The sequence below is a fragment of the Caloenas nicobarica genome, chromosome 4 (assembly GCF_036013445.1).
Source record: "Caloenas nicobarica isolate bCalNic1 chromosome 4, bCalNic1.hap1, whole genome shotgun sequence".
NCBI classification, from domain to species: domain Eukaryota; kingdom Metazoa; phylum Chordata; class Aves; order Columbiformes; family Columbidae; genus Caloenas; species Caloenas nicobarica.
The window spans coordinates 28,769,100-28,792,379 of record NC_088248.1 but is presented as its reverse complement, the minus strand read 5'-3'; the positions used below and the strand labels follow the sequence as shown (position 1 = coordinate 28,792,379).

Below are 23,280 nucleotides of genomic sequence, written 5' to 3'. Positions count from 1 at the left end.
GTTACTGAATTTGATTGAAAACCCTTTGCACAACCTAGACAAGCCTGTCTGCAACACCTTTGGACACTACTTTACTTTACATGTACTATAGCTCTTTGTTATGTTTACACCTCTCCTATTATTTTCCTCTCCCTCTTTACCACACATTGATTCCAGAAGACACCCACACGGCATTACCATACATCTGCCATCCCCATCAATTCTCATTTCAGTTATTGATACTGAAAACTCAGGAAAAAGCAACTTCGAACACCACAACTACGACAAAATATAAGCAGCTAAATAAAATACTGTGTATTAAAAGCTATTTTGCCCATTTAATAAACTTCTTAATAGCTGTTAAGAGCACTGCAGTTCTTCAATTTTCAACTTGAAAAGTCCTTACCTATCAAGCTGCAAAGAGAAATAAAAATCTTGCTCAGGACATTAAGATGCTTTTCCGTGAACACTTTTAGATTTGCATCTCAACTGAATAGTCAGACTGAGAAAGTAAACACTTTGCTTCTTTCAGCTCCATTTCACCTGTTGCCCATCTTGTGCTCCAAACAAGAAAAGACTGCAGAAGCGCAAAACAAATGTGATTTTACAACCTTATGTGTGTGCCTTTACTTGGGCACAGCAGTTTAAAGGAAGCAAACCAGAACAGGAGCTTTCTGGGTGGGGTTAAGGACACAGAGCAGCACTGCAGGCATTCCTTTTAACAGATTCATTCCCTAATAATCTGCAGCCAACTGTTTTGACTGACCATCAACTACTGTTTTCATCTTCAAACTGGACCATAGGAACCACTTTGTTTGTCAAATCCTAAATGAAGGTTTTCCATGCAACCAGAGAAACGTTTGGCTTCGAGATCTGACTACATTTGCAAATATTCATGAAGCGATACTATAGTCTGAAGAGGAAACGTGCCAGCTTGCAAAGACTAAGATACTCAGTTGTTGCAGAATAAGTTTAGTCAAACTAACTTTTAAATTGTGTTCTGTTCTTTTAGCTGTATTATTTGGTTTGAATAACCTATTTTAACATGAGTAGCCGAACTGAGCATGAGTGGCCAGGCTCACTGGAATTCCAGGCCGCATATCGTGAACCTATCATGACCTGGTTGCTTGGTGACAGGGGCCTTGAAGAACACTACCAGGAGATAAAGAGGAAACACTTTCAGTAGAGGCTGCAAAGGTAAGAACTGTAAAGAAGCCACCTGAAGGACAGAGAAAGAAAATCCAATAAGAAACAAAAAAGCCCGGAGACTCAGAATTACCTTTACCTTACCAAAAGGCACGTGGATAGTGCGTGAAGGACACATGAAGAGTGGGTGCACAGATTGTGAGGGTTTAAAAGCCTGAGGTTGTTTTTGACCCTACCCTTGAGAGGCATCCAGTCCGAACGGTTTCTCTGCTGTACTTTTCAATTTGTTTTTTATTTTGTCTTTTGATTAAATTATTTTTTAAAACACAGACTATGCTACGGGAAACCTAGGGTCAAGAACATTTATTTAAACACAGTTACAACAGCTGTCAATACCATGAAAAAGACACAATATATACTCTTCAGTTAGATGTATTATCTCTAATCAATCACCACTTAAAAGTAAATCTTGTATTACACAAGACATCACGCAACAAAGCACATATATCAGTAGAAATGTAAGAAATACACCTTCATGCTGAAATACCTTTTCAGCTGTTAAGAAATGAGGAAATAGCTCTTTGGGTTTATTGCATTCCCCACGTGTTAATTTACGATCATCTGCAGATAACAAATTCAGCTGGGTGCCTGAAAAATAGAAGGAACTGTATATGTGCCTTAACAGTTTGTTTTATTGGTGCTGTTTATTTTTCAGTAATTACTCAGCTCATATTCTCCTATTTTATGTTTACAACGTTGTATAAATATGTATGTGCATACATATCTGACAGTTTTGCAACCATTTGTCTGCTGCTCCAAACTGCAAAAAGCTTTCTTTATTAAGACAGAAGCAGCTTTCTAACCAAACAAAGCTACAGAAAGTTAGATTTTCAAAAGAACCTCATAACCAGTAATATTTTTTTAAAGTCATTTTCTGAAAAGGAGCCTTCCAAAACCTGACTTTTTATTGTGGTGAGACATTGTCAGTTAAGCTCCTTCAAATACATCTCTGGTTGTTACAACGATACCTACCATAGAACACGTGTACCAACTTACATGATGCTGATGAAACAGTTGACTCTGCTTTTGTTCCCAGCCCTCTCAATTACCCTTGACAGACAGCAATGAATTATTACACTAAACACATTATATCCTCCAGGACACATGTACCACAGAGGCAGCAGAAAAGGCATGTCTCACGATGACAGTCCCAGCTTCACCCCACAGCAGATAACACTGGCTAACCTACTTCAGTCTGGCTTAGTACAAACCTGGCTCAGATCTCTACTATCAGCAGAAGTGATGTTCTGTATTCCAGTGGAAGTAAAAAGTTTTGCCATCTGAGCACAGTCTAAATAATTTTGACATGTACCTATTTGAAATCATGACAGTAGTTGGTCGAAGTTAGGTCACTCAACAGAACAGAAAATATGCTGATAAGAAGAAACGCATAGGCAGGAAGAAGACGACTAGCTTCTTAGATTTCAGAGAAGGTTTTTTTCTTTCTTCACAATATCCCATTTGGTAAAGGAAATATTAAGATCACCAAAGGCTACCCACAACTACTGGTAGCCTGATATAACCAAAAATGGGAAAAATGCCAAAGCAAGAGCAGGCAGAGGTGAAACATCAGCTGCTTCTTCTAACGACCAATTCTTCTTTGCCATACCGCACAAATCAGCACCCATAGGAGTCCTGGAACTCAAAGAGCACATTCTCCTGCACCTCCTCACAGTATATTCAGGCTAATGACAAGGAAATGAGCTTTTCAGAGTTAAAAATACATTAAAATAAAAAGCAATCCAGACAAATGGTGAAAAACGTAGCTCAAGTCCTGCTGTGCACTGTTTTAAAAAACAACTTTGAGTGAGTGTCTGCAACTAGTACAACATATATGCTCAGAGAATTAACTTAGCAAGGTTCAGTGCCAAGACCTGATGTTCATGGAAGCTGATTTACATCTCCCTGCAAAAGAATTTATCTCCATTTGTAACACGGTCCTCTTCCTCCCTTTTAAAAACCAAACCCTACTGACAAGAGATGCCAGCCATGGACAAACAGCTGGACTTGAAGCCCCATCTCGTGGCAAATCGTGAAATTGTTACCAAACTAAAGCACCATCCTAGATACACCACCATGCTTGGCACACTTGATTTTGCTGCTAAAAAAAAAAATAAAAAATATCAAACCATTTGAGACATAGTTCAACAGTTCAACTACAAAATATTCTCTGCAAACTATACAGAACATTTCTCACAAGAACATGACTGGCTAGGAAGTAATAAAACCATCCAGTCTAAGAAGTGACATACTTTACCAAACCTACCCTATTTTGCTGATACTGTCAGCCACAGCATTAGGAAAACACAAGCAGGCATTCATAGCATGCTGAACTCCAACCTGCACTTGAACATCTGCCACTTTCTGACTTATGTCATGAAAAGGTCTGCATACATATTACTTCTGCTGAAGAAAACAGCCTGAAGGACAGACTTCTCATTATTGACTCGTGACTCAAAGAACATTTCCTTATAACCTCACTACCAAGTTGTAGTAGAGTGGGGCAGCACACTGGTGCCTGATACAACAACAGCCATGGATCACCTCTCATCTGAATCCACCGACTGGAGCACATTGCTGGAAAGCAGCAGGCTGCCTTCAGCTCCCTAATGACTTATATTCATATTTTCCTTTAGGGCCATGAGCTCCACAGTCCATACGTGTTCACTGACCCCTTCACAAAGCATCCTTTTGCTACCCAACCTAAGTAGACAGGTAATGCAGAAGAAAACTTGCAGGGTATCATCCTTCTGAACTACCAGGCCTTTAAGACAACTAAAAAGTGGTCTTGTTCTGACTTTCGGCTGGAGACCACCACATCTGTGCCCTGACCACTGGGAGACATGCTTGGGTAAGGAGTAGAGTACCTTTGGTCTAATGCTAGCCTTGTACTGTATTCCAAGTGGCAAACTGTCAGACCTCTGCAGGCCTGAGGAGTTGAAAGACTTACAAACTAAATGTTCTGCTGGGCGGGATTGCCTCAAGCAGTGGAGACAGCATGTGCGCCCATCTGCTAGCTGGCATGGCTCCAAGAAAGAAGGGACAATATTCAAATCTCACTAACCTTGAAGAGGCCAACCCAGGCTCAGAATTTAGAGAAGCAGCCAACATCAAAATATTATCAGTTGTAACTAAATGTGGGGGGTTTTGCTGCCTTTTTTAACTCCTGAACTGCTTACAAAATTTGAAGCTGGGAAGAAAAAAAAACGTTTTTCCATGCAGTCTGAACTTCGACAGCAAATAGTTTATATCAAGACAGGAAGAACTAAATGGCAAACAGCGTGTTCCTCTGTTTCATTTTCTCAGAGTTGAGCCTGACCAAATCATGAATGCACAGATGCCACATAACTTCTACTAAATATTTCCACTGTCAGCCTGTATATATACTAATCATAGGACCCACTGGTTGAATACAAATGATAAAATCTGATGGTATTATCTCAACTTCCCCAATTCAAAGAGACTGGGAAATCCTGGTGTCCAAGCCCTTTCACAGACACATGAAGCCAGGTGGAGATGAAAGCCTCTTCAGGGAAGCACTAAAGCAAATTAATCTTTCCTACTTTAATGAATACTCAAAATTTAGCATGAAGATCATGGCCAAGACTGTTTACAAGGTCAATACTCAGTCCTCACGTATTTGGTCCTTAAACAGTTTTTGATTCCAATTCAATTTTCACTATCTCCTTTTCTTCTAGAATAGCAGTGACCCTGGAGAGAACACACCCTACCAGAATAGCTTGCTGTTTATCCTTATCTTCAGCCAGAAGGAACCTTGAAGAGTTTGGGACGCAAACACTACATATACCATCTGCTGTCTAGACTTGGCTTCTGGAGTACACACAGCAGAATTACAATTTTCCCCAAGGTCCTCATTAATATCCAGGAGCAGAGCAAATGAAACAACAGGACATGTTAAAGTAACACATTTGGCAATAACCTACCACTGTTACACAAAATAAAGCAATCCATAATGTTCAGAGCTAATCAATCCACAGCTTCCATACAGAAGACACAAATTATAAGCCCCTACTTAAGAGCTCCCATTTTGCAACACAAATTTGAGGCACTAATCATACATCTGCTAGACAAGGAAGAAATGCCTGTCATTAATATCTGAGAAGAAGGCTGGACCCTGGCACACAAGCATTCCAGCAGTCCACCTCCTAGACAACCATCACTGGAATGCAAACAGCACAGTCCTACATTGAAGTAGAGATTACGCCAAGAGGTTTGTACCAGGCAGACATTAAATCTATCAGATGTTCCGGAAGATGTCAATTTTTTTTCAAGTGCTAAGCATCTTTCAGAGATTAGGCATTTAAATATAATATGGAACAACAATGTGTTTTACCCACATATATATCTTTCTATCTTTGGATTACACAAGAACAGGAAATGATGCAGTAAGGCCAGTAAACTACTGAGTGGTTTTTTTGTTTTGTTCTTAACTCTTCTTGTGTTGATTTTAGCTGCTCTCTATTCATTCCTAAAGTTAAGCTGGGCACACTCAAACACTTTTTATATGTAAAAAGAATTTCAAAACATAAAAATGCTTGAAAAGTGTTTCAGCAAACTTTTCTGCAGAAAGTTCTTCACCTGTCTTTTTTGAGTTGCGTGAAGAAAAGAACACTTTCTTCATTCAGAAGATTACGTATGTTATATTCATTTCCTACAAACAAAAACAGAGAAAGTTTTATTTAGAAGCAATTTCCGAAGTCCTGTCCTGTCTTCGGCCAAGTGCATTTTTATTTCATATATTCTAACAAAAGGAGTATTAGCCCCTAATCTGGGATGCTACTCTTAAAGAGGCACAAAACTGCATTTCAAAGTGATAAAGAATACAGCTAGCATCATTTATTTTAACCTGTGGTAAGACTAAAGTGCACGTTTGCTGAGAAGATTTTTACTGAAACGAATATAATGGGCTTGGGCTCTCAGCTCTCAAAACCCACAAGAAAACTTTAAGGCCACTGAATTTACTTTAATTTATTCCTGTAGAAAATCTCAATAAAAACTACACATGGAATCTTACCTGCGTATTTTCACATGGGATTCGCAATATTAGTGTGACCCCAAATATAGGAACATCTAAAAGGCACTGAATGTTGAGAAGGAGCGACTCATATGCAGCCACACTTGATGAAAAGATCACCCACCACAACCACTGCATTGCTGATCCAGGTATACTGAGACAGGCCATTCATCTTCAACAAATTGGTTTTAAACACATATGCTTACCTGCTGGAACATAGAAGTCGTCCCCTGCAGTCAGATAATAGGATGACTTATGTAAGGTAACAATAATTCGGCCATGGATAACATGGAAAGCCTTAACGAAAGCCAAAGGGTTCTAAGATTAGCAATGTTTCCTGTGCAAACATTTAAGAAAGTTTTCCAAGAAAACACACTCTTTGTTTTGCATACACATCGTAACAAAGATCAAAAACAAGTAAGCTAGCAGAGCTGCAACCCCTTTTCCCCACCCTGCTGATAAGTAAGGTGAACAACTTAAAAGGAGCCTAGGGGGCAATTTTGTTTATTTAATACTTCTATCTTGCCTACAAGATCCAGACAGTAAGTGTACATGGACATACAGACATCATGAGAAGCAAAGCAGGGCAACATGTGGGCAAAATACCTCTAGCAAATTTCTTTGGTCATAATTTATGTTACAGCCGAAATTATTCACTCATGTTTCCTGTATTTATTTCCATTATAGGGGAAAAAACCAAACAAACGACAACAAACAAAAAAACTCCAAACCACAAACAAACAAACAAAAAAACCACACACACACACACAAAAGACATAAAACCAACCAAACAACTGAAAAAAATTGATAACTTCATTTACTATTTCTAACCATTCTAAGATTTTCTGTTTACAGATAGTCCATTATATCAAAATAAGAAAAAAGCATACTTACTATTGTATCCATGTGGACATACTGGTGTCCCTTTTCTTTAAATGGTTTCAAAATCAATGTACCGGTGGCAAAAGCAGATGTATTCAAATTTTTATATACTTCTACGGATTCGTCTTCGAAGAAGCATGAATGACTGCTTTCAGTGTTAACACATTCTACAAAAAAAGTCCAGGAGATTAACATTAACACGGACACATAATTAGTCCTGTTACTTGCTTGATAATTGCTTATCACATCCTAGGCATTACATCTTGTTTCAGTGCAACACCCTCAAGAGCTAGACTCAATATTTAGCTGAAAAATCAGGACACTTCTTGTGTCTTTTCTCCGGAAGGGCACTAACAATTTCAACAGCTCACCTTTTTATGCCCAGTGTGGAATTATCCATCTAAACACTTACTACGGAATTCAGAAAGGCCCTTGGTCACACTCCCTCAAACTCACCCAGAAGTACCTCCTTATTTGTTACGGGGTCCAGTACAACGGTTGGCTTAGAAGTATCAGCTAGGGTGTGATCCAAATTTGCAGGTACCTCACTTCCTGAGGAGACAAAAAAAAAAAAAAAAAAAAAAAAAAAAAAAAAAAAAAAAAGCACCTAGAAAAATCACTCTACATTTTAAAAACTTACTAAGTAACCACAACTTTTCTGCAATTTTAGACTTTGAACGTAAGTACTTCAATTTGTTTTATTAAGTGACTAAACAAGCTGAATACACTTCCTTCAAATACAAGCAAACCATGCATAACAAGTCTTCGAAAATCTAATTTTCATTAGAATTATTTCTGTGTCTAATAGATAAAAGGTCTCTAAGTCCTCAAGAATTTTCCAGGGGAACACCAACTATTTATAATATGTTATCAATGATAGTATTTACTCAAAAGGATCTGGATTCTGAGAGAAGCAACAGATGCTGAGAGGATATTAAGAGAGAATATAAAACACATGCAGAAATACAAAGAAGAAGATTTTTTTCCTTTTACCTACTGCTGATGGGCATCAGGAGACTTATGAGAGAAAGTGCTCAAAAGAATAACCACATGTTCAAGTTTCCATTTCTTGAGAAATACCATTACAAGAATCTCACTGTAAGTTGTCAATCAGAGAACTATTTCTATAATCATAAGGATTTTTCCAGAGAAGGAAATACCCTAAGAGTTGATGACAGCATTACGCTTTTCGAATAGAAAAGAGACACTGAAGAATTTACATGACAGAATAAATATCCCAAAGCTCTTGCAGAACTCTCTTAAGCAGGTAATTTTAGCTCCACAGTGCATAGCAAATGTCTCTAAATGCAGTCAGAGCAAAGATGTCAAAGACAAGCTATATCAGTGCCTCGACACCAAGTTGGGTAGGAGTGTTGATTTGCTGGACAGTAGGAAGGCTCCACAGAGGGATCTAAACCAGCTGGATGGATAGGCTGAGGGTAATTGTATGAGGTTCAACAAGGCCAAGTCCTGGGTCCTGCCCTTGGGTCACAAGAACTCCATGCAACCCTACAGGCTTGGGGAAGAGTGGCTGGAAAGCTGCCCAGCAGAAAAGGACCTAGGGATGTTGGTCAACATCAGCTGAACGTGAGCCAGCATGTGCCCAGGTGACCAGGGAGGTTTAGATTGGATATTAGGAAAAATTTCTTCCAGGAAGGGTTGTCAGGCATTGGAACAGGCTGCCCAGGGCAGTGGTGGAGTCACCATCTCTGGAGGTATTTAAAAGACACATAGATGAGGTTCTTAGGGACATGACGGTCTCTTCCAACAAAAATGATCCTACGATTCAGCATTTGCTCCCTTATTTCTTTAGGATTATTTCAGCCTTCATTTGTCTTAGAATTGTGTCATGACTATATGGCATTTTTCATACTTGTTCATTTATTTGTTCAGTAACTTCATATAGAAGTGCTTTGGTCTCAAACAAAATCCCTAGAGAGTCCCCAGAAAGAAAGGTTCTTCAGCACAAAAACATCTTGTACAGGGAACACAGAAAAAAAAAAATTTGAGCACATATCCCTTCCAAGAACTATGACCTACACATTGATTATCTAGTGGCCATAGAGGCTCTGGAAAAGGTGCCTGTTCCTTGGTGTTTAAACACAGATGTACTGTCCACTTTCACCCATTTCGTGCACTGTTATTAAAGCTCTCTCGTCAACTACCTTGTTATGTTTTTGTATTTATTCTACAATAGTTTATAACCCCATTGACACCATATGCTGCTTTTTCAGATGCGATATCATAAGTAGCAGTAAAGTGACTAAAAGTATTTAACCTTAACTGTGCATTAGGAAACTAAACATATTTGCATCACTAGTCAATGAGCTGATCAAGGACAGAAGTACAGCATATTTTCTTCAGCCCCTGCTTTAAAAGGCACTACAATGCTTGTGGATACATCCTCTATCTTCTCCTTTGCAACGCTGCAAAGTTAAGCTTTTACAAGGTCATACAGCATTGCTTTAGATATAGTAAGAACAGGTTTCTCCACGTCAGATCATGTTGACATATTGCAATATAACATTATTTTCACCCAGAGAAAGAATTCAGTTGTTACACAAGAAAAATCTTAATGGCAGAGTGTTTGATTACAGGATTTTTTTTTTTTTTAAGTACCAAAAGAAAAATAAAGTCTGTGCTCATACTTGCTTCATCTCTCTTCTGCTTAAGACCACACTTCCTCCATTTAATCTTCCTAGGAGGTTCTGTTTCTGGACACACTATTCCACTAATCACAAGCTCTCCTGAAACAAAAGAAAGTTGATCAAAGAAACAAAGTTCACTAAGTCATAATAATTATTTTAGAAGGCAGATTTGCACAACCTACAAGCACTTCAGCCGATAATACATTTCCTTGATGCTGAACTTTTCAGATAGCTTTAGAGCCATTAAAAAAAAAGCAGCTTTTCAACATCAAGTGTTTCAGAGTGCAATATAACCCACAACTTTAGAAAATAATCTGATTGTATTCCAGTCAAAGAACATTTTAGAAAACCATGACATGAGGGTCAAGTTTTGAGACAAATCGTATCAATTGTAGGGACACAAAGAAATACTGTTTTCAAGCAGACTCATGAATTAGGAAAGGACCAAATTAGGCTGACCTGTCAGAAAAAAAATATCCCTGAGAACAAAATGTATTCCATCACTTCAACATTTAACACTGACATGGGATAAAATATAACAGTTATCTGCTCTGGAGACTTATCCCCACAGAAACAATCCAATGAATGATCCAGTAAGTTGTCTTTTTTCCTAGTATGGGATAGAACTGTTTGATGTAATAAAACTACTAGCACAGAGAAACTGTTTTGTTCTTCCTTAAACAGCTAAGGCAATGGAACTTCACATGCTCTGCTGATGCTATTTCTATCTGAAACAGGAGTTGCAAGAAAGGAAAAAGGTTACAGGGAAATATGACCTACTTTTTTAAAAGGACCAAACAGTAACCATCTCAAAGCTCTCATGGCATGAGATTAACCCACAGATTCCCATTTAGTGCCCTATCAGGAGAAAGCAAATAGGTATTTTGGAACCAATACCTGAAGGCCTCATCATATAGTTTACGCGCTCGCCTCGCCAATATTCCAGAGGTCTCATTCGTATCCTTTTTGTCCGACGAACATTAGGCGTGTTGGAAGGCATTACTAATTTAGAGGATGAAATCATTCATATTAAGTATGAAAAGAAAATTCAGAAGTGTAATACTTTAAAGCTTCTTCTTGTTCCAGATCAGGGTGTCAGCGTTTCCCAGCCAATATTTATATCCCATTGCTATCATGACAGGAAAAGGGAATCAAGTATTGCCAAAAGCCTTCTTTTGCATACATGAGTATTTCACTCTCCCTTTTCTTAAACAGTCACCATGCTGACTTTACATTAGATTTCATTCTATATATCTTAATGGAACACTGAGATACAGACATTAGGGGCTCAAGCACAAGGAGCAGAAAATAGGCTACCACTGTGAAGACAAAGCTCTTGACAAAGACACCTGCTTAAATCTGAGGGATTTCATTAGCCAGAGTGAACAGGCAATGCCATGGTTATAGCGATATGAGAATAACAAAGACCCTCCTCTTCCAGATTCTTACGTCGCACCTCCAAGGTCCAGAAAAACAGCACTTTTACTGACAGAAACCCCACCATCTGACTTCTCAGATACTATAATAGATAAGTCTGAAGGTATTTTCAATTTTTCTGAACTGCCATATATGAATACAGTAAGATCCTATATTTTAGTGTTTGTAAGAAAGAATAAAAGCCCCTTAAGAGAGTTGAGAGCAACTTAGTCAAGAATATTTAAATGAAAAACAAAACAAACAAAAAACACAACCAAACTTGCTGAAATAGTTTTTGAAGGTAGACAACTGTAGTGTTGTTCGTAAAATAATAATTAAGTGAACAAAACAATTAAAACAGATTAGTGTGGGGTTACAATCCACTGCATGCCCATCATTCCATCCTATCTGGACTCAGATGAACAAAGGAGGCAGGTTATTTGCACCCTCAGTTACACTGTGTGAAACTAATTCAAACTCTTACTGTTCTCACTGAACTGTCAAAGCACTGCCTTGACCCAGTATTAAATGAAAAATGGAAATGTGACAGTTAAAAAGATAATTGAATATAATAAACAAAGAAACACCAGAAGTTTTTAAAAGTGACTTAAGTCACATTAGAGCAGGGTCACATAATACCCTGAAAAGGAACTAACAAAAATCATACCTGTAAACACTAACATATGAACCCATTTCTAGGTGTTTTCCTCTGTCTCTCCTTAGCAAAGTTTACATTAAGTTGGAAACCTATTGGTATTTACACACTTACATTAAGATATTTTAAAATACTCTTACCTATTTTATGCCTTATGGTGTCCGACAACAGATTTTTTACTTGACAATCTGAGTCTTCAGAATTCTCTGAAAATACATTTCAAAACAACACATTAGGAATCTGTTATTCCTGACTCTTAGCCAGCATACCTGCTAGAAGCAAAGGTAAGACAAACAGAAGTCCCAGTGTTAGTGCTCCCACTTACACTTTGTCTTTAAACATATGTAAAACCAAATGTAGATGAAACAGTACACGTAATTTGATCTTAAACAGTGTAAGCTTGAAAATTACATTAAAACTATGCATTCAAGTAAATATTCCTCAGACCCATAACTCCGAAAAAACTAACACTGGCAAATTATAACTACACATATCATTTTATTGATTGAAGTGCAAAGTCATTTAGCTTCATACCACTCGGGCTTAACTTTAGAACAAACTTATTAGCAGAACGCACACAGAACTAGGTCTCCAAAGAAAGAACTGCATGAACTAATAATTTGTACAATTGGCTCTGAAACACTAACAAAGACTTTCTATCCCCAGGGCTCATATTCATCACAACAGTACATGCAACTTGTGTAGGAAAAGTTATTAATACAAGAAAAACAAAATATTTTCAGGCTAACGGGCCTAAATTTTGGTCTAGGGTGGCCTGAAGTAATCAAATATAGTACATCACATGGCAACACACGAAACTGGTACAACTTAAGTCTAAAAAATTTGTTCAAAGTATTTTGGAAGGATAACTTTATCCTGGTAGGCTTGATGCCAAATCATGTAGTATACTTATCATTCCAAAGCTAACACCATGGAAAGTTGGCATAATGCATCACATACTTGGGCAACAATGTGACCACAGCCAATCTAATCTGCATTTCTTATTCTGGACAAGCAGAATGCAACAGAAATTACCATCAATTACAGCTTTTAAGATGTTTATACATCAAATGCAAGAAATACCAACTTTAAACCTTACCTGAAAATGTATTATCCTGTTCAGAAGACTCACTTCTGGAAGTGAATTTGTCACTAGGTTCTAGAACAGGCCCACTTCAAAAAACAAAAACAACACAACAAAAACACCTGCTTGAATATGTTAAATTACAGCAGTACCAGGAATAGCAACTTAAGGGGTTTTTTCCTATCACGCGAGTTTGTTTTTTTCCTTCTAAACATCTGTATGTACCAATTAGACACTGAAGCAAATGACTGTCAAATCACAGGTCTGAAATCCATCAATTGCTCCTCTGCTCGATTATCAGGCAAACTAGTGTTTACATCATCTCTCTGAAGAGATTTCCCAAAAATCTTGCCCCTTTTTTTCTATTTCCTCCTTTCCAGAAGAAACAGACCTCCTCCCTTCCTCTGTAACACCTTTCAAACAATTTGCCATAGGCCATTATTATAAAAGCACTTCAAAGAAATGCTTTGCATACTGTAAGGAAAGGACAGTAGAACAGTTTGTAAATGTAATTTGTAATATATACGCTGTCAAAGTCTTCCCCATAAAACAACAATATATGTTACATATATGTAACTCCACCAGAGATTCTCCAGCAACCAGGGCCCTTGGAACAGGACTTTTCTTGCAGCCTCAGCATTGCTACTCCTAACCTTGCCTCCTTCCCCATCTGTGGTTGTGCTTCACAGCTTTTACCATGCCAATAAAGCTCAGCTGTGATCCACCTGAACTCCAGATGTGCTTCAATGCTAGATTAGCACACCTACCCTGCATAGCACCAGTTTGTCCAAGTCAGTCTGCAATAGGCTTACTTAGAATAAAACGATACAATTTTTAGTAGAATTACAATATCAGAATCTAATAAACTCAGATTGACGCTTCTGTTTGCTTTATTATTAAGTTCTCATCTCATGAAGGAAAAGGTGTGTGCACTTCTACCTGCACAGACAAGAGTTTTGATTCCCGATACAGCTCTATACCCTACTTTATAGCAACTTTATTAGTACAGTTGATATGAGTTCTAGGAGTGCTGGTATTTCTGTTAAAACAAAACAAAACAAAAAAATCACATGATAGTACAGAAGCAAGCCTCAAAGGAAAAGATATTCCTGATGGGAACAATAATTTTATAAGTTTATTAGCTTGCATTAGCATGGTATTTTGAACACCTCAGGCATGAATCATGACCCCTTTTCTACAAGATTCTTTGCTAGTAGAATACAGGTAGTACCAAAGAGCTGTTTTGCTTCCACAGGGAAGAAGTGGGACTCAATGCAAGTTTTACAGACAACTCCGGGAATTACCTTTCATAACCCACAGCATTCTCATCTGCAAAGGAATCTCTAGAAGAGAAACAATTATTATTATGTTTACAAAGCAAATTTTACTTACTGGAAGGAACACATAGGTCAATTTTCTGCACTGAACAGAACCATATGAAACCAATTATTTTTTTTTTAAAGCAACGTAAAGAGCAGTCATTAAAAACCTCAATTAGATTAGTTAAAGAAATTCCTCTTTTCATTACCAATCATTAGTAAAATTACTTCCACAAAAATAAATGTGGTTGAAGAATTAAACACTGTATTATTTATAACTGAAGTAACAAACCTGACAGTGACATTATTCTATGAGGGGGTGGGGCTGTGTGCACATGTGGGAGTTTAGTTTGTTTTTAACTTGGATATGCTACTAAGATCTCAAAAGAACACTTTAAAAATGTCAGCACAAACTCCCTTATGCAGAAGGAGACACTAGATCTAGCAACCACCTCTGAGAACAGGATGTTGAATACACTACTCAGATTCTCATTAACTATTCAACCAGCCTGAAACTGTCCCATGTTTGAATTGTGCCATTATTGCTTAGAAGTTAAAAAATTGTATTCAATTATCTACCAAGTTCCACCACACCTGTAAAGCACTACATAAAAAAAACCCAAAACTTACTGTAGTCCACGTTGGATGTTACGTTTTCTTTTGTTACTTTTTATTTTTATGGATGATGGCTTCTGTTTTTTTCTCGCCACAAGCTGTACAGAAGAGCTGTCAGAATCCACTGTACTTTGAGTATCTGAGGCATCCTCAGGGTCCGAGCAAACATCTTTACTGTTTCTGTGAGGAATCTTTTTGGGCATCTTCCCTGACTTAGCTGAAGATAGTTTCTTTTCAGAATTCTGCACACTGTCTATGTCTAGTGCTTTTACAGGAGTTGTATTACCAGCATTACCAAGTGACTCCCATGTGTCACATGCATTTTCAGGTTTTCCAGACTTATCCAACTTTTGAACCACAGAAGCCTGTAATTTATGAGGCAGGGGCAAGGTAAACACTTCAGTCAATTGTTCAGGCTGTATTTCCAGCCCTTGCTCACCAGCTTCACTGACAAGACTCTCCCCGCTTTGTAACTGAGGCTTTTTATTACTACTTTTCTTGCCAGGTTTTTTATGCTTCTCTCTCAGACTCTCTGCCAGTCTCTCAGCTACTTTATCTTTTGAAAGTTTCTGATGAGCATTTTGTTTCTTTTGAGCTAGGTGCTGAGAAGCTTTTGAAGCCAACTGCAGACATTTAGAAGACTTGAGACAAGTTTTTAGAGAAACAGTCCGCTCTTGCTGATGCCCAGCTGAGGGCACAGGCAAATCCTCACTTGGCACCACCCTTGGTTTACATTGGTCTGATCCAGATGCTTCTGTTTCCAATCCAGACTCTGACAACACCAGTTCTTTGGCTTCTGGTTCCCAGAACGCGTCCTTTTTCTGGTTTAGAGAGCCTTGCCTAAGTGAATTCTTTTTAGCCTTTCCTATCAATACACAGAACACTTGGACATTAATATCTTTGACCCATGAAAACCTGAAGGAATATGTTGACATCTGAACAAATAAAAATAAACCCAAGAATAATTTAAAAAAAAAATTACAAACCCAGATTTTTCCCTGAGGGTTAAAAGAAGGCTTTCTAAACTTCAGTGTATGGAAAACTCAAACCAGAACTTTTGGTGTAATTCCAGTATTTGCTAGCAGAAAAAGAGGGCAGAAATGTTACATTCAGTCTGCCTTCCAGTTTTCAGTGCTCCCTGCTACAAAACCGATCAAGTAACTCCTAAAACCTGATCCCCTCCAGTTCAAACCACATCTCTTATAACCTCCCTTCTCCAGAGAGAGAAGCAAAAGCTTGTGGGTACCTAACTTTGTCTGCTCACCAGAAAAGGCAACACTGCTCACTTAATTTTTTAGTGTCCTAACAGAAAGGGCTAAGGGAAAAAAAAAATATAGGCAGAAAAAAAAAAATAGGGAGAAAAAAAAAAAGAGCAAAGACACGCAGTCTCACTGCCTTATATGTATACCCAAGCCTAACTGTGCAGCTGAAACATCAGTTAGGAATCCATTAACATCTCTCACCTACTTTATTCTTATTGCACAATAAAATAACAGAAAAAAAAAATCCAGTAAGACGACCTTGAAGCAGAAGTCTGAACACCTGTCAAATAACTTACCCATATGAGCACTGCTTTGCCTTCGAGACTTAAAAACCTTTTTTTCACTGTTAGAAGAGACTGGATCTGATTGTGGTGCTCCTTTGGAGTCGTGTACTCCGACATCCAAAGCAGGCATTTTCTGTTTACTAAGTGCTTCAACCTGTACATTTTTGTTCTTGCTGTTCTTACTCTCCGTCTTCTTTTCAGAGGGCTGAGATTTCATAACAGGAGTTGCAGAGCCATCTTTTTTTGATTTGGTGCTCTTCCACGGTATTGAAAACGAAGACGTAAAAGATGCATCATCTGATACAATTAAAAATTCACATTCACTTTCTACTTCTATATCTTGATCTTTGACAGGAGGAGGTGATGGCTGTGATATTGAGGCTGAATACCTAAAAGAGGGGCAAAGTACTCAAATCATTTGAAAAAAAAGACAAAACCTTGCAAATCTAGTGGTGATTCTAGAACACACTACAGGACATTCCTCAGAAGAATTATTGTAAAGTCCATCATTCATTGCCCTTTCTCTTCCAAAACAACGACAAGGCTTGCTTCTCCTTGCTTTGGCCTCACATTCATACCTCATTATTTCTCAAACACTGGGTAGTCAACTTCTATCTAACCAGTCAGATCCAGATTAGCTCAGATCTGCTTGATCACTACTAACTTCAGAATCGCATCAGGTTTTCCTGAATCCTTGAACGTACCTGTCAAAACATTTCAGTCTCAATCTGAACAGCTACATACTATTTTACTGGCAGACGAAAGTAACAGCAGTGTTAAATCTTAACAGCACAAAACTTCAAACAATTATTCAAACTCTTTCTGAAGCTGCATTTTTCAGGAACAATGGACTATCCCAAAACATTCTCCCAGACCATGTTTCTAGATACAAGGACATTGCTCCAGTACTCAGGACTAAGTTATTTTACTAGCAAATTATGTACCTTTCTCCAAGTGTTCCTGGTGCTAGAGCTGCTAAGGCCATCAAAGCAAAAGACTTCTCTTTCTGTACAGAAGACATAGCAGTACATTCTGTTCCTTGTAGGAGATCAACCTGCTCATCTCTCGCAGTTTGAAGGTCTTCCAAATTTTCACCTTCCAAATAGCCTTTCACTGCAGCAGTACTCTGGTCATCCAAATGCAACCTGTGTATGAAAAACAGCATTCACATATGATGCTATAAATCCTGAGTGCACAGAAAAGTATTGTGTGGATGGACAGATGCTCTCATTTTCTCCTGTTGACAGCACCTCACTTGTTACAAACAAGCTTTCCATTTGGTAATTTGCTAGAACACAGATTAGCAGTGCTACCGCCCAGCATACTAAATAGCAAGTGTCTAAATCAATAAAGCCACATGGGTCAACTTATGACTCTTGATCAAAGTGCAGGCTGCACAAGACAAACCTCTATTTTTAGGAGAACGTGCTCCAGGAATTGTGAGGCTTCCCAAACCCTAGGTGCAGTCTCTTCCCAGTCTCACTACATCATGTGTCAATGGGACCAGTGTCAGTCCTTCTCAGCTACCTACCCTGGAGATTCAGTCCTCCAGGAAAGCAGAACAGGGGCTGAGACCGCTGGCCACTACTGCAGCTGGGCTTCCAATTTTTCAAAGAGTAGATAATGACCACAACTGAAGTTGTTCTGCTTTGGATAAAACATTTGTATATTCAGAGCAAGAGGAACAGTGACTGCTCATCTCTGCTTTAGCAAATTTTTTGTTAACTTGTAAGGCCAACATTGTCAACAGGATTCACTGAAAAAGTCTAGACTATGTGAGAAGCTGATAATTTGGGGCACTTCCCTGGGAAAAAAAAGGAGTTCAGATCTATTCTGATATGCTTCCTGCACTTGGGTACTGCGTTTTTGGAAATTAACCCCTATCAGAAGAATACTTCATGAAGAATAATGCTGTCCTTCTAAAACCCAGATACAGGAATTGTCTAAAAAGCTTGGAATTACTTTTTAGGAGTTCACAATCCAGACTCATAAATGATTGAAACCACTGTGTTAATTTACCTGAAAATGGAACAAAGGGGGGAACTGGACCATGATGATCAGCTCTACTTACATATGTACAGGAGAACTTTCCACTTCCTCCAAAAGAATAGGTGATCCAACAGGTGCACGATCATCCTCAGGGTCTGAAAATATGGCAGAAATTGTGTGTATCTTTTAAGATTTGTTTCTCATATAGACACAGGAGACTTTTTTTTTTTTTTTAAGAACTGGCTGTGCAATCCTGTATTTCAGGCTGAAGGGGCAATTCATGTAACCATTTGCCATATATATTGAATAGGCTTAATTTGTCTACTCAAAAGCTTGCAAAATCCCAAGAAATAGTTACCCCAAGAAACTTAATGATAGTGCTACCAACCTCTGCTGTTGACTGTAGACAAGGATTCTGCAGAATTACGGGCTCTTTTCACAAAGTTACTTAACCCTGCATTTGGCTGTCAGAGTTGATAAAGAATAATGAGAGAAGGTAAAATATTTTATAAAGCAACAGTATTTTGACAGGAACAAAAATTTTTTACAGAACACAATACAATTTCCTTCCCTTAATTCTTAGACATTTGAAGCACAGTTTTATTATAACTAGACAATTCAATTTTCTATCACATTAGACTTTCTATAACTAACTACAAATTTCAATCAACAGGTACACTGTACACTGTAAAAATCAATTTACAGCTTTAAAAAGACATCCTGCTAGTCCAAAAGCAAGCTATTTATTCTTTTCCTTTGAATGAATAATTTAATTCACCTTTATTAAGTCAGGCTGGGGCTTTGCAAGAATTACTTTGAGATTATACAGTATTCTAACATCAGACTAAAGTAAACAAACACCATTATACAGGATGCCTGTTCTCAGCATTGTCTTTAATAAAATAGCCTATTTTTACAAAAAAAAAAAAAGAACCAAAACGTTCAAACTAAATATACAAACTAGACTATTTGCATCATTCTCTCAGACAACATATTAACAAGTCCTACAACTTTTTTCCACTCTTCAACAAAGTTATGGAGATAAAGTTGTATTGTACCTGTTTATCAGGAATTGAGAAGCTGCTTTTTTAAAAGAACTGTCTTTCAATTGCCCCAAGGGAGTCAAAGACAGCCATACTTGCCCCCAGTTACACAGCAGCATGCTTCAACCCACTACCATGAGAAATGTAACTATCCTGGACAAAAAGCTGATAAAGCTTTCATTAGCAAAAAGCCAAGAAAAGAAGCTATTAAATAAACCTTGTTATGGAATATTTACTATTAGGTCACAACAAAAGAAGAAAACTATCACCAACAACTACTACAGATGGCTAAATTATAGTCTAGAGATACTAATACATGTGACATATGGAGCTTATTAATTCCACACTCAGAGAGAACTAAATTCTAGACAACTAAACTTGTACCCAATGCTAAGTTGTGACACTGCCTTAACTAACTTACACTTGTGCTTGGTGTTGAAGTAGTCTTCTCATCTTGGACAACAGAAGGTAAGCAAAGGTTTGGACTGGGAGATCCTATTGTGAGATCACTGTCAGTATCTATAAAGAAAAATCTCTAAATAAGGGATTCTTGCAATTGTCCACATTCCATTTATGTTAACAAGTCACTAAGGCTCATTAAGGTCATGACTACTCCGGAAAAATATTACCTCTATAAGAGAGCTAAAATACAGTTTAAAGGGCTGGAAAGGGAGTGCATTTAAAGAGTGCGAGAAGGACTTTCTTTATATCCATTTTATTTCTATTTATTTACCACTGGATATAATGAAAGAAAGAAATGGGGGGGTGGTTGTGGTTTTTTGTTGTTTTGTTTGTTTGTTTGTGGTTTTTTTTGTTTGGTTGCTTTTGTTTTGGCTTTTTTGTGGTTTTGTTTTTGTGGGTTTTGGTTTGTTTTTTTTTTAAAAAACCAGCAAATTAAGCAAAACACCAAATAAAAGCTTACTTTTAAAACAATCCTCTATGAATTTCATCACATCTTGACTTGGCTGTACGTTAATCTCATTTCTATAAAGAAGATTTAAAAAAAAGTATTTTCAATCAAAAATACTAAATGTTCCCATCTCAGCAATATAATAGCATTGAAGTTCTTAATACCTGCAAATTTAGATTATTATTTCCACTAGTCCCAGCTTTAATATATTTTACCTACTATTTCCATGCACAAATATCTGTAAAGAAGCTCATCTAAATCAGGATTCCAGAAAAGAAAGCCCCACTATCACAGAACATGATGAGAATGAAGAAATATCTCTACATAAGAGAAAGCATACAACTACTGCAACAGCCCAACAGAGCTTTGTGATGAATAGAGATTTTTGCTTGAAATAACACATTTAAAAAAAAAAAAAAAAAAAAAAAAAAATCAGTCTTCAAGTAATGTTTCCTGCACAATGATCTAGCCTCAACAGACCCAGAAATTAAATGTGTAGGATGCACATCTACCCTTACATACAAGGGCTGCTTCTCTTTCTACCACTTATCCAGTTACTCTCTGCTTCTCCAAAGGTTCGGCAGCAAGATTGGCTTGAGGTATCAAACCTGTGATCAAGCAAACAGCTCAGCTGCTTGGATTACTATTTCATATCTCCCGGGACAAATGAGAATGGACTGTGCTGATCAAAACATAACATGAGAAAACCACAATAATAAGAGAAAATCCACATAACATTTCTCCCACAACGATTATTACATATATGCCTTTAAAAACAGGTAATTTGGTAAGCTCACAAAATGCATGTCTAAAAATGGACTCCAGTAACAAAAAGTTCACTGACTCCTGGCATGTCTTTAAAGAAAGCTACAGCACTGCAAATACTCAGACTCATCCATCACATTTACCAGCAAGGGCCAAAGAACTCAAGCTAGAACTCTGCCCAGGCTTCATTTCTCTGCCTCCTGAAGGGCAAAATGTTTGCACAGACCACTGCTTCCAAGCTCAGGCAGCACACGAAAGGGTAGTTTAGGTACAGCTACACCACATTGTGCTGCCTCAGCATAGGAATATGAAGGAAACCCTTGATGCTTTGTCCCCCAGAACAATTTGCTCCACCCACAGTTAAGAAATACAAAAATCTGGGAAACATCGTATGATCATTTTAATAGGATACACCCAATAGTTTTGACATTAAGTTCTCAGATAAAAATCAACACAAGTTTTCCAAACAACCTTATCTAAGAATAAAATTTTAAATGTAAATTACCCTCTTCCACAGCAGAATCTTGGTCTGTAATCAGTTTTAAGATAATTCTGTGAAGAAAAAAGAATCAGTTTTCACTAAACATGTTGACACTTGATAGCAAAACAAATAAGTAACCAACCTCCTGTCTGTCATGTAAGCAAGTCTCAAACATTCTGGATCCACCTGAAACTAGTGGGAGTTACCACACCCCTGTTTTTGTTAGAAATTTTCAACATCAGCTTAAAAAGGCAGGAAAAAACTCTAGGTTGTACAGGAAAACAACTGACAAAAAGTCATCACTTCAGAAAGAGTACAGAACTGTACTTCCCAGCAAACCAAACACTCAGCCTTCAACTTCATCCCCTTGTAGCACAGTACAGTATATTCAACTGGTAAGCAATCTTCCATAGAAAAAAATGAAATATTCCTGTAAATGAGCTAGAAGAGCTTTTAACAGCCTCTTTATTGCTGTGTTCATATCCTGCTACACATCAAGAGCTTTTAAACTCCCCACATATCTCTGCCAGAGGACGGCAGGATGAGATGAGAACATCTCTCGTGTCTCTAAACAAGAGGCGGTGGTTCTTTACATGCTTACCCGTGCAAGGAAGATCTCCAGAGATAACCGACAGACGCAGCTGCGTCTGACAAATCAGACAAATATCAGAGCAGAAAGTAGCTGTGCCAGCAACCGGGGCCACGAGGGAGGGCAGAGCACTAACACTGGCCCCGCCCTGCCCAGGGGAAAGCGGGGATGGCCCCCAAAGCCCGGCCGGCAGGGCCTGAAGGAGGGCCGGGCCCGCCCCTCAGGAGCGCCGGCAGAAGAGACAGGGCCGCGCCCCGACTGCCATGGCAGACAAGGGCCCCTGCCCCTAAAACACACGCGCGCGCACACACGCGCACCCCCTCTCCTCCTTCCGCCGCTTCCCCCGCGCTGGCGCTCTCTCACCAAGTCCTCTACCAGCCGGTGCCGCCGCGACGAGGACGAAGACATCCCGTGCCGCGGGACTCGGACTCGGACAACGCCGCCGCAAGTCCCTCCCGCCGCTTTCGAATCTCTCGCCTTTCCGCTGAGCGCGCGTACAGGCACTGCGCCGGCCACGCCCCCTTCCCCCATTGGTTGGTGTCCGCCGCGCGCCAATGAAGGAGGCCTCTTTGCGCACGCGCCCCACCGGACACGGTTGTCGCGCCTGCGCAGGAGCCAGGGCAGGCTCGCTCCGCCTCCCCGCCTGTTCCCGTTCTCAAAGCCGCTTTCGTGCCGTATGCGGGCCGGGCGGTTTAGTGCTGCAGTTCTTGCTTCATGGCAAACGGTAGGTTAGTGCCTCGTGTTCCTAAACGCTGCCAAACATTTACAATCACCACAGGGGTATGCAGGTTTTGCTTTAAAACGCTCCTGAAGAACTCAACAAGGAGCTCAAGTAACTGAGAACAGAACACCACAGTATCCAAGTTACCTTCTATCATTGGCAAAAGATAGCCCCAAACCAGAATTTAAAAGGATGCTTTTTACCACACACTGGTGCCAAGCATCCAGACACCAAGCCTTGTCACCCCATCTACTTTCTAAGCACCAAGGGGAAGGCCAAATTCATGGTTCTGTGACACTGAGGGGAATTTTACCCCTCGTTGCACCAGGGCCAACATTTTACTCCGGAACTGTCATCTTCCTGGCAATTTCTTTAAAGGCTTTAGCTCTTTCACAAT

The 23,280-nt window shown here is 38.8% G+C and overlaps 1 protein-coding gene across 2 annotated transcripts; it reads right to left on the bottom strand.

Moving 5' to 3' along the window:
* Window positions 1–1,484: 1,484 nt before the first annotated feature.
* CENPC (centromere protein C) lies at window positions 1,485–22,674 on the bottom strand. Of its 2 annotated transcripts, XM_065634413.1 has the most exons (19): window positions 22,526–22,674; window positions 21,598–21,644; window positions 20,340–20,401; window positions 19,839–19,936; window positions 18,763–18,838; window positions 18,457–18,529; window positions 17,330–17,530; window positions 16,398–16,774; window positions 14,855–15,704; window positions 14,210–14,248; window positions 12,921–12,994; window positions 11,962–12,027; window positions 10,648–10,752; window positions 9,751–9,849; window positions 7,559–7,654; window positions 7,115–7,269; window positions 6,427–6,517; window positions 5,785–5,857; window positions 1,485–1,773 (listed from the first exon to the last, which is right to left on the bottom strand). In XM_065634413.1, the coding sequence occupies exons 1-19, from the start codon at window positions 22,568–22,570 to the stop codon at window positions 1,743–1,745; spliced, it is 2,658 nt and encodes an 885-aa protein (XP_065490485.1). In that variant the 5' UTR covers window positions 22,571–22,674; the 3' UTR covers window positions 1,485–1,742. The 2 variants fall into 2 exon arrangements, with proteins under 2 accessions (XP_065490485.1, XP_065490486.1); XM_065634414.1 differs by lacking the exon at window positions 14,210–14,248.
* Window positions 22,675–23,280: the final 606 nt, after the last annotated feature.